Raw genomic sequence first — 12,420 nt, forward strand, 5'->3', positions numbered from 1 at the left:
TTCAGTGTCATGAGTGACAAAGAAAATGAAATTATTTGCATAGTTTAGCCACTAATTGATTCTTTTTCAGCTCCTCAATTAATCCAATGCCAACAGTGGGAGCATTAACTTAACTTCCACCTATGACACATCTCTTTTATCTTTCTGCTTAGTTCTCAAGCTTCTTACAGATTTGTAAATAATGTACTTGAAGGAATGGTATGTAACAAAATAGCTTCTTGACTAACCCAGCAAATTAAATTGGAATCCAGAAATCTTAATTAAAGACTGTTTTTTCACCAAAGGTCTGACCCTGGGGGTGGTGGCAAGCAACCTTCAGCATCCCACTGATGTCAAAGAAAACTGAAGGAGCTCAGTATGTTGCCAGATCACTGAATTTGCTTATTTTAACTTCTTCCACACAGTGAGGTATAAATCAGTACAAAAGGGTTTCCAGAATTTCCCCTTTTTTCAACTTATCTATCCTTCAGATCCCCAGTACGATATGTTGTAAAGTTTTCTATCAACTTAATTTTAGAAAAACTTAAAGGCATACAAGTGTGATTAAAAAAGACTTACATTGCTTGCCAAGCTGCCAACTTTCATGGCATGTAGCATTCGTTTGTCCATGCCAACACCTATATAATGACCTTTCATCTGGTTCTGGTAGGTTTCTTTGTATTTAAGCTGTATAAAAAAGCAAAAATATTCTGAGAAAATGTATTTAATTTTTACAAGTTTCTATATGTCATAGCAGTAATACAAATTATTATAGCTGTGGTCTACTTGTGTTATACCACTACAGAAACTAATGAGTTCACAACAATCTTGGTACTTTAAAAACAAAAGCTAAAATGCTCTGTGAGTTTTCTATTTTAATAGATTTTATTTATATATTCTTCAGATCACCCAGATGCCACATAAAGGAGATACCTCTGCCTTCTATTGCTGCATATTATTTAATCAGAAATAAATATTAAATGAAGTTGCAGCGAAGTATTATTTGTACATTAACAAATGAACACATAATTATCTGCCAAAAGTGGGCTGTTTTGGTGCAGCATTCATCAAGCCCAGAGTAGGGAATTCCACAACAAGATAAATTAACCATTCTACAATCTCATCTGTATGGCAAAAGATTTACTCCTCCCGGATCTGAGAGAATGACAGCAAGCAGTATAAAGCAAAATAATACTTCAGTATCATGAGATACAAGAAGTGTCATTATTAATATTATTGATTACTTTCATGGAATAAAGGTTCCTCTCTGACATTAACTCTGGTAAAGTATCTTCTGCTTACCTTTCCAGTCAGGAAATGGACATACACAATGAAATAAGTAATAATTATGATAGATAACAGTAACAACTGACAGCTATTTGTGTAGACTAACAGTTCATTGAAAGTAACCTCTCTTCCATGTATCATAACAGTTCTTTTCACAATCTTATCTAAAATGAGCCCCACTGATCCGTAAGGACAGACTAGGATAGGTGCTGTACAGACATGGGCTAAAATCAGTTATAATCAAATTCCCAGAACATGCTTATCTGAAACACACACACACAGATGATTAGTGATTCCAGCAGCTACCAGGTTAAGCAAGCCACACATGAGGTACTGAAAACTTACATCACTGGTGAATTTTGAGACCTTGCTCACATTCTTGAATTGTGGAGTATCACAGTAGTTCATGCTGTAGCCTCTGTTGTTTTCAAGATCCTTCTTATATTCCACCTTAGTGACAAAATACACAAGGGAAAGATATGGTAAAACCTGCTCTGTCAAGTTCCTTCACACACTTTTTATTAGCCAGACCCACTGTTCAGAGATTTTGATACATGGCTTTCACCAGATGGCAAGTCATGAAAATTAATATGAAGATTATTTTCATATGCTTAGTTCTCATTTTATAGGCAAAAGAAATGCAATTGATTTCATCCATTTGGACCCCAGTAAAGTGTATATGGTGTCATGGGGAAAATTATTGACAAAAACAAGGACCTACAGAAGAATTTTAAGGTGACTGCAGAGCAAATGAAAGCAGAAAAAGCAATGGGTGTTTTTCAACATAAAGGATTGAACAGGGGGAAGTTTACCAGCAGAATTCTTCAGAGCAAGTTTAAATACAGAATTGTTTTAATATTTTAATTAAGTACTAATGCTCTGAAGCAGGAAGGTTGAGGGTGGTATTAAAAGGAGTAATACAAATGAGACTAAATTCAGTGATGTAGAGGTTAATATATGTAGGGAGTAGTCATAAAAATTTCAGCTATAAGAGCTCATCACCTGGAAAAGCTAAGAGAGAAAACTGTTCACATGTAGGCTGACCACGGAAAGATGGCGAGATGCCAAAGTAACACAGCCGTGAAAAAAGGAAATGCAGTCCAAGGCAGGAGCAAGAGGAGACTTTTGAGCAGGCACTGGGAAGTGCACATGCTATGTGCCAGGTTCCAGGAAGACCTCATCAAGAGCTTATGTACTCTTACAGTCATTCCTGTTTAAGGAACGTGCACTCAGCCTGTAACAGCTGCAGTGAAAGACTGTGAGAGATGAGAAGAATTTGGCTTGCTTAGTCTAGGAAAACAAAGTCAGAGTGAAGAAAGTTATATCCGTTTGCAAACATCCCAGAAAAGTAATCACGCAGGGAGAAGAGCTTTTTAAACTAAAGGACAACGTTGGCACAAAACACAATAGTAATAAAGTGGACAGGAATAAATACAGGCTGGAAATTAGAAGAGGGGGATTATATGATACTGTGCCGAAACAGCAGCAGTCAGGAATCATTGGCCCAGGAGGCCCCTTCCAGTCCTACTTCCAGGGGTTTTTCATTATTGAAGGTTTTATACTTTGACATCTCAAGAGTATAAGTTTTTAAACTGCCACAGGGAAGCTCTAGAAACTCACATTTATTAATAGCTTTATAGCTGATATGACACTATAAATAAATTAATAATTCAGAATCCACTGAGAATTCCCCAGCAATCTTCCCTTGCCAAGCAGCAGAAGAATGCATTATCAGTAACTCACAGTCTTTCACATGACAGAAGAAAACAGAAACCTGCATTAACAGAATGGTACAAATTTTGGCTTGTTGGTGTTATTTTTTAATTATCAGTAGAACCTTCTTTGAAACTCTCGAAGGTATACACCCAAGTCATCCTAAAGCATTTATGATTATAACTTCACAGCACATTAAGAGCAAAATTCAGTGGGTTTTTTTTTATATTTCTGTTCTTCACATGGCTAGAATTATTCTTCTGGGGTTAATTTCCCATACTTTCATACAGATCATTGGAAGTGCCAGATCTTCTGCACCTGAAGATCTGTTCTTGCACCTTTTTCTCCAGTTACTGTGCTACGCAGAGATCATTTTTGTTATATACAGGGCAATAAGAACAACAGCTTTTTATATTTGTAGTCCTTACCCCTTAGACACAAATGTTTGTAAGAGCTGCTCTCAAACTTGTTACAGATCAATTCAAACCCTTACCTCACTGACAAGCTTGTTAACACTTTGGGCTTGTTTAAGGACTAAGTTGTCTTCGGCCGTTAGGGAGTGAAAGTGAGCTGCACCTTTCATCTTGGAAAGATCTTTCTTGTACTTTATCTGAAAAGAAGTAGGAAAAATTATAAAATAGATGTCTACTTTTTCATCATTCCTATTTAGACTGTCTTCATGAGTTGGGTAAGATTTTTCCTATTCTTGCTTTGATAGGCAAATAGAACTTGCTAAATTGAAACATTGTAAGTTGTTACTTCCTGAAATAAAGCACCTAAATCACAGCCCTAACAATTTCTGTCAATCCAATTCACTAAACAGCATTTTTTTTAATCAATTTTGAACACAGATTGAACAGCACTGGTTGTTGCTCATAGCTTGAACAGATACCTAGCAGATTCTTGGCTGGTGACTGGTTGGAGCTTATGTGCTCTTCTATTACTGAAGTTAATTCTCAGTACTTTAATTTTAGACTCCTAGTCAGAGAATTAAAGATAGTCATCAAGTGCTCTGCAAACTTTTCGTTTTGTAGAAACCAGCTTTTTGAGAAAGCTATATCATTTTGCACTTATGTTTTAAAACAATCATATTTCTCTATCAATATTGAAATAAGGGATCTGTTAATTTAATTTAGACATCAGGTTATTGACTTAAATTGAGCTAGGATGGGTGAAGAGAGATAGTACTTATATTTGCCTTTTGCCAAACTTTGTCCAGAAAAAAACCTGTTGGAAATACATTTCAGTGTTTCTTCCATACAAGGAGATGCCTATATTGTTCTCCATACGTTACTTCTTTAAAAATCAGATTCATAATAAAAAAATAACAAATTATTTGAAATGTGCAGAAGTGCAAAGTGATTTTATTTTATTTTCCAAGTCTGCACAAAGTTTCTTAGGCTTTAAAGATATGAAGCATCTTGATAAGTACTCTAGTGTGTTAAGGTTACTGACACGAACCAACGCTTCTCCTCGCTCCAGGTATTACAAATTAGTAAGGAAATTGCTGACCATTAGCATTTTGAAAACTTACGAAACTGCCATCTTTACCTGGAAACGTTAAATATTTCATATTTAAATGGGGATCACTGAGTTTGTCATCAAATTAGGGATTGGTCACAGAAAATTTCAGGTTTTTTACATTCTCTGTCATGAGCTTGGGTAACAGGATTAGAATGATTCTTTCACTCTAGTTTATTGCTTGTGTCTAGTCCAGGTTAGTACAAGCTGAAAGACTCAACCATCTGTTAATACCCCAGAAAACAGACTGAGCCCATCAGCTTAGACAGCCCCATGGGGGACAGATGTCCACACTACAAATTTTGTCACCCACAGGAACCCTTCACAGCAGCCACAGGGTAGTGACCTACAGACTGACCCATTTTTTGTCACTACTAGAAACCATCTCCTCAAATAGGACTGAGGCTCCTTAATCAATGGGCTGCATGCAAGAATCACACATCACCACCCTTTTTGCCAATTCTTTAGTTTACCACCCAAAACTAAAAATCCCCAGCCTAGAAATAAGCTCAGTCTTGTGAAGTGACAGTGTCATACTCTATGGTTTCTTTTTCTCTATATGACCTGCTTTGTGCTAGAGGCATGATCCATCAAAATATCAAAACCAGTTCAGCTCATTCATCCTCCATTTATTCACTACTGGGAATACCACAGTAGTCCACAGGATGATTAAGGCAGTTGAAGGTTTCATTAATAATACAGGTGCATATTTGCCAGGAGGGTTAACCTAACAGTAGGGATCCCCATTAGTTGCTACATCCATCCCCTCCCTCATGCAAACTGGAGCTGTGTCCCTTTCTATTAATGGATATTATTAATCCCCTGAGCCATACAGTTCCCAGCAATGCAGTGAAATGTCATTGTTGTTTACTTCTCAAGTGTAATTTTAGCATTCTCCTTCCAGGCATTGCTCTGACAAACTGCTGGTTTTAATTGTTTGTGAATTGTATTGATTCAGGTTTCATACTTACATCACTTGCCAATTCATTTGCTTTCTTGGCATTCTGATAAGCTGGAGTGATCATAGCAGGAAAGCTTCCTTTCCCTCTGCGTTCTTCATACTCATCCATATAATCCTGAAGAAAATTCAAGAGTGTTTACTCATCATACATGAGCAGGTGGGGCCTTGGGTAATTTCACAAAGCCCCACAGTCCTTTTTAGTAGGAAAGTTCATTGCTTCATTTTATTTTTTTTTTATGAAAAAGACAATAAAATGACTAACAGTAAGAATAAAATCGCACACTAAATTAACTGTGCCTGTAAAATCACTTGTGTTGCATTGCAAGCAAAATTTAGGTAGCAATTAGCTGTTGTCACAATAGCATTCAAGTATAAAATTATATACATCCTTATAATCTCACCTCAGTTCTTACAGAGATGATATCTGCTAGCCCTTCTCTTTGCCAGTTTATGTTTCCCTGGAAAACACATGGTCCCTAATGGTTTGGGCAGCCAGGAGATTTGCTTAAACTTCCCAAGTTTAGTATAGGGCCAGCCTTCTTCTGTGACATGACAGAGTCTGTTGATCATTGCTATTTCTCACATCAAAACTGACCAAAAATAATATTTCTCTAATGCAGTGATATATTTTGAAGAGGGATTCCTTAATGAAGCAAAAATACCCAGATAGTAAAGTAGGAAACGCCTTAGGGATCAAAGTCACAAAATTCCACCTGCTTGATTTAAAAACCCAATTGTTCCAGAATTAATACTCTTAAATCTATCTATAAATAAGTTTATGTGTACATGTTTGACAATTTGAAAAGCCTTTTAATAATTTATTAAAAAATGCTGAAGCTTCTTTAAAAATGATAATACACAATGACCATCCCAAAGCTTTCTGTATCTGGGGAGAATATGGTCAGTGTACAAACAAGTAAGATATAGTGCAATGTGTCTTCTCTGTGGTATTTTGTAAATCCTTTGTAGTAAAGAGCCATTTTAAGTGAAAAAAAGAATGTGTGGCATGCCAAGAATGTCATGGAGAGCATAGATAGAAAGGACTATAAATATTCAGAGTCTCTCTCTTGTGACTTCTCAATGCAAAACAATCCATTGTAGGTCATTTTGTGCCCCATTAATGTCACATGACAAGACAGGTCATATCACAGGCTTGTGGACAATATAATGCCTTTTTTTTTTCTTTCTCAAATACATTTTTATATGATTTCTAATATTGCTCATATTACAAAACAGTATTTTCAAAGTTCCAAATAATTAATTTTAGCCATTTCTAAGATTTTTTAAACATGAACAAAACAGGTGTTCAGCACAAAGGAATTTTACAGTTAGATTCCTTAAATTGTATCATCATCATATGTATATATCTGTATGATGTGCCCTCATGATCTCAACACTTAGAAATCTAATCCCTTTACCCATGTTAAGTCACGCTTCACCCAGAAAGATACATTAATTACAGTGGCTCTATTTTATTTGAATAAAAATATCAGAATCCAATCTATTAAGATTAAAATTCAACTTAAATTTTAAGTCTGTGATTGAAGTTTCAAAGATACTTTCAAAGAAAAAAAAAAAAAAAACTCACTAAATTAATTCTAAAGAACAGCATTCCAATGCTTGAAAATGCAATTAGGGATTTTTAAAATTCATTTTATTTGTTTATTCTTACTAAAACTTGTAGCAGTTCAAAAGACAGAAACTAATTGAAGGCTTCATTGCTACATATTCTAAACTCACTTTCTTCAAGGATAGTTTGCTTTTTACATATTACAAGATATAGGTTTGGACAGGAGAAGTGAAGAAAAGTAAAATTCCCAAATGTCTTAGGACAATATATTCCCTGCTCCTTCATTCCTCCAAAGTATATGGGTCTCATGAGGAGCTAGGATGAAAAACTGAAGACTAGCCGTATAGTTTTCTTTACATAAAAAAACCATTCAATTCCTTTCAAATTCCCTTTAGCTGTATTCCATTCTATTTAGCTGTACTATTTCCCTAACTTAATTGGCATAGAACTTTGGACAAGTTTTGGAAGATCACAAAAATAACTGTATTCCCTTAGAAATGAAACCAAAGCAAAACAAATGCCACAGACCAAAACAGAAATGAAGTCTATTTTGTTCCACAAATGTAGAACTTCAACTTGTCAAGCTTACAATACCATTTTTGTAGAAGAGCTGAAATTTAAGAGATTGTGTATGATCTTCAGTGCCACTCACACATATTTAGGACTGCAAAGTTTTTAAGATTTCTAAAAACACTGGTAAGGAAAAGATGCTTAACTATCTCCTACCTTTCTACCATTTCACAGCCCTTTTACTTTTTCTCCTACCTGAATTTATATTTTCCTTCTCACTGAATGGGAAAGTTTCCACAAGCAAACACATTTCAGTGTGATACATAACACCACCACAATAGAAATGTATAGTGCATACATGTACACACATAAAATTTGCCAAGATAAGGTTTACCTTTTGGAATGGCCTGCCATAAGGATCATACAATGACAGTGCATGCACCTTGTAGTCTCATCTTGTTAAGTGCCAACACCAAATATATTACACATTCCAAGCATAGCACTGTTGCACACCATCTTTTACTTTGAGACCTTGGTTTCTCATACAGGAAAGCAAAGTGAAAATAGGTCTCACTGCAGTTTCTAAAGTCTTGAGCAACCAGCCATAGTAATGATCAACACCAGCATGAGTATCTCTCAGATGCTGCATACCTGGCCATATCGATCTACATTTTCTCTCGTAAAAGTAACATCTGTTCCAGCTGTATGGCTGGCTTTTCCCTTGATCTCTTTTTCATATCTTTGATGATACTTCACCTAAAAGGAAAAAAAGAAAAGGAAAAGCATCATCTGGATGAGTTCAGTCTGGTACACAGATGCTGCATAATAAATAATAATTCATGATACACACATGTTGACAATAAAAGATTGTCCAAATTCCCATTGCCACCAATCTACAGAAGTCAAATGTGTCACTTGAAAATATAAAAACAAAATAGTGGTGTACTTTTTAATAATGCATTAGGAACATGAGACTTGGCATTTCAACCCAGACCATTAGTTCAGCGTGTTCAGTTCCCCTTGCTCGTCAGTGGCTAATCCCTGATGCTCTAGCAGGTTAAAAAAATAGAAATAATTGTAATGTAAGTTCCTGGTTACCACAGAGCACTTTTTTTTACCACAAAGTCATCTGAATGCCATTAATAAACGGGCTTGTTTCTGAAAGATGCTGATCTCCCCAGTGATCAAGGGAATTTGAGGCAATCAGCCTTCAAGTTTAGAACAAGATTTACACTACCTTTGCTGAAGTCAAAATAATGCCTATAACCTGATGCTGCCCTTTAATCACCATGTGTGTTTGCTGACACAAATTAAAGGTTTTCCACAGATCAAAGGCAAACAAAAACATTTAACTGTTTTAGAATCAGTTGCTTTTGCCTTCAAAATTACAGATCTCTTCTTATTTTCCTCAATGACTCTTAATAATGGTTTAAATTCACTTCCATTGAGTTAGAACAATATGTTATCTTCTCCAACAAAAAGAGCTTTCCTTTCAGTCTCCAGTGACAAAACACAATTAACCATATATTTTGAAGCACTACTGATGTTCTGTTAGAATGCTTTTTAAAGAACACAAGACTGTTGTGATTTTGTTATGTTTGGAGAGGAAAAGAAAGTCAATAAAGATCAGTACACCAAGGAGTTTAAAAAAATAAAAACAACAGTAAGGAGAGTAAAATGAGTGGAATAATTCTTTTCTTCCCAAAAAGAGACTTTGCTTTGGACACTTACATCACTGGCTAATTCATTTGCTCTCTTGGCTATTTGATAAGCTGGAGTAATCATAGCAGGAAAGCTGCCTTTCCCTTTCCGTTCTTCAAAGTCTTCTGTGTATTTCAGCTGTAAAAATACGAGACAATTCAGGAGCAATTACATCAAATGTATCTTAATTACACACATAATTATTTCTTAACATTGCAATGTCAGGTGTTCAATCGCTGTCATTTGCCAAAAGGAAGACAAGGCATGAAGTCTGAATCTACCTCATTTGTGTGTATGCTTTACCATGCAGTCTTTAACTATGTGTATCTCCTGCAGGACTTCTGTGTCTCATTCAGGGTATAGGATGGATCATAGTTGTTTAAAGAAAATACTAAAGTTGTCTGTACAATCCCTGCCCTACTAATATTAGAGTCTGGCAGCTTCCTTCTTTACTTTGCACGGCAGCCGGTTCCTTGGTATAGAACAGACAAGTTCTCTGCCTTCAGTTCTGACAGACAGCTAGTCCCTAAAAAGGCCTTGAACTGAATATGGTCTTTGTAACTGCAAGTTTTAAATACTTAATGGTAAAACGTATCAAGAATATTTTAAAGTAATACACATTTCAAGAGTCTGCCTTTCAAATATTAATTTTTTACTTTTCTTTTGTTCATATTTTTAAGTGATTTGTAAATGTCCTAAGAGCCACTTCTGGAGTCAAAACCAACCTATGTTGTTTCACTTACATCACTTGAAAGTTGTCCTCCAGCCTTTGCATGAAGTATATCTGGAGTGTCTACAACAGAGGTGAACTTTGAAACTCTCTCTTCATGTCCCCGCTTATATTCTACCTAAGGGAGAAAGTATATATAATATATGTTACAAACAATAAGCAGCAAATATGCATTTTCTATCAGAAAGCTTCAAGAGAAAATAAGCAACAGCAGTCAAGACACTCCCCACCATACAGTCAAGCTACCAGTATATTTAAGGCCCAGTTTCCTTAAGGTGAATGCCAAAAGCAGACAGAAATGGTCCCAGATAATCAAATTTTCAAATGATATTAGATGTACGTGAGCAATACATTTGATTAAAATATTATGAAAATAGTCATTAATGGCCCAAAACACTAAGAACATACTGCAATGACAAAGCAGACAGTGTTTGTACAAAACAATGCAATCATTTTTATAAATAAGCAATTTTCTGTGCATATGTTTTAAGTAGCTTGTATATTAATTAAATTCAATACTACAGTATTTTTAATTCAATATTACAGTACTTATCTTCAAATAATAAAGTGAAAAAGTCAGATGTAAATAAATATATTAATAAAGCCATAAAGTGAAAAATAAAGGTAATTAATTAAATAAACAATTTGGAGTGATTCACAATCTCTTTCAGGTTGTGATAAATTACAGCTACCTCTTTCAGGAAATATCTGTATTGCCATTTATCCTATATGATTGTCTTCCCAAGCCAAGTAGCTTGTTAACCCTGCTTCCTGCATCATGTCAAAGTCTTCTCACTTTTTAGAATTAACAGTACAACAAATATTCATCATAGATCCTACTGTCTAAGGTGATTGGCCTAAACCCAGGATTCTCCAAATTCAGACATCTAAAATATAATTTAAAAACCTGTGACTTACATCACTGCTTAGTTGGGTGGCTCTCTTAGCAACCTGATAACCTGGAGTGATCATAGCAGGAAAGCTGCCTTTGCCTCTCCGTGGCTCGTATTCTTCTGTATATTGAAACTAGAAAATGAACAGTTTTGGTTTTGTTGTTACAAAAGAACTCACTGTAGTTTAATATGATTCCTCTTTAATGCCTGCTTCCTAAAGGTACATATCACTTTATTTAAAAGTAAACTAATTGGAGAACTTATCCCTTGTGAGTTTGTTAGGCAGAAATATTTTCTACATACAACAGAAAACTTACCCCATTCAAATGAGTTATCCAATGTTCATTGCCTGTGCTGACTGAGTCACTAGCCCATTGTATGGGCATGGACAATTAGTCATAATTCAGAAGTTATTTTCATCAGTCATGGAAACACGGTCAACGAAAATACAACTCTATGGCAAATAAGTCATGTTTTCCATCACGAGTTCTGCTCTACTGAGGGAAACACCACTGCCTGCTAGATCACAATATAATCAAGGTCACCTCAGATACTATTGGTCAGTAGTGTATAAATGTCTTATTTCCAGGATGGGCAATAGCATTATTATGTGACTTAAATCACTTACATGGTTAAATATTGTTATTGACAGAAATAAACACGTCAGTCTCTCCTTTGGTAACATCTAACCAAAGGTTGGCTTTGATGCACTTCAGAATAGCCCATGAAAATAAAGCTATTCCAAGCATCAGCCCACTTACATCGCTCAGAGTCTTCTGTGCCTGTGTTATCCTGACCATCTCAGGATCTGGGAAGGTTCCCGAGTACCATGATTTTCCCTCCTCATAGGCACTATAGTAAGCGCTCTACAAAACAAAAATTAAATAACTACCCATCTTCCCCCAGATTTAATACACAAACAGCTGATCTAACAGGAAAAAAGGAAGCTGTGGAAATGAAATTTACTCTCTGCATATGTATGGCACAAGGCCTACCCTCCACATACCTTCAGAATGCCAGAGCAGAGCTTGTGTAACAAGAACTGACATAAAGATATCAGGATCTAGGATCCTGGAGTGAAATTCAAATAATTCCTCCTGGGAATCAGACCACTTGTTGTGAAGCTTCAGTGTCAGTAGAAAGAAGACACATTGAGTATGGCTGTACATGCAACAGTTCAAACGGCTAACTGTACAGATACGCTTTTTCTTCCTCATCTTCTGATTCTTGCACTCTAAGCTATAATCAAACTTGCCTTGAAAAGTTTAGCCAAGTGAGAATCACAGAATCACAAAATGGGGGTGTGAAGGGGTTGGAAGGGACCTCTGGAGATCATCTAGTCCAACCCCCTCCCCCCGCCAAAGCAGGTACATCTAGAGCAGGTTGCACAGGAAAGCACCCAGGTGAGTTTTGAACATCTTCAGAGATGGAGACTCCACAACCTCTTTGGTCAGCCTGTCCCAGTGCTCTGGCACCCTCATAGTAAAGAAGTTTTTCCTCATGTTTAAGCAGAACCTCCTGTGTATGCTGTGAGTAAAATCCTAACAATCAGGAA

The 12,420-nt window shown here is 36.0% G+C and overlaps 1 protein-coding gene across 2 annotated transcripts in view; it reads right to left on the reverse strand.

Moving 5' to 3' along the window:
* The window catches only part of NRAP (nebulin related anchoring protein), a 51,455-nt gene that overhangs the window by 34,405 nt on the left and 4,630 nt on the right, over positions 1–12,420 (reverse strand). For both annotated transcript variants that reach the window (XM_010173366.1, XM_029086318.1), the window contains exons 5-13: positions 11,627–11,731; positions 10,891–10,998; positions 9,986–10,090; positions 9,273–9,380; positions 8,193–8,297; positions 5,472–5,576; positions 3,473–3,589; positions 1,612–1,716; positions 559–666 (exon numbers count right to left, since the gene is read on the reverse strand). In XM_010173366.1, coding sequence (XP_010171668.1) covers positions 559–666; positions 1,612–1,716; positions 3,473–3,589; positions 5,472–5,576; positions 8,193–8,297; positions 9,273–9,380; positions 9,986–10,090; positions 10,891–10,998; positions 11,627–11,731 — 966 coding nt within the window. The remainder of the gene's footprint in view (positions 1–558; positions 667–1,611; positions 1,717–3,472; positions 3,590–5,471; positions 5,577–8,192; positions 8,298–9,272; positions 9,381–9,985; positions 10,091–10,890; positions 10,999–11,626; positions 11,732–12,420) is intronic.

The sequence above is a fragment of the Antrostomus carolinensis genome, unplaced genomic scaffold (genome assembly GCF_000700745.2).
Source record: "Antrostomus carolinensis isolate BGI_N321 unplaced genomic scaffold, ASM70074v2 scaffold3828, whole genome shotgun sequence".
NCBI classification, from domain to species: domain Eukaryota; kingdom Metazoa; phylum Chordata; class Aves; order Caprimulgiformes; family Caprimulgidae; genus Antrostomus; species Antrostomus carolinensis.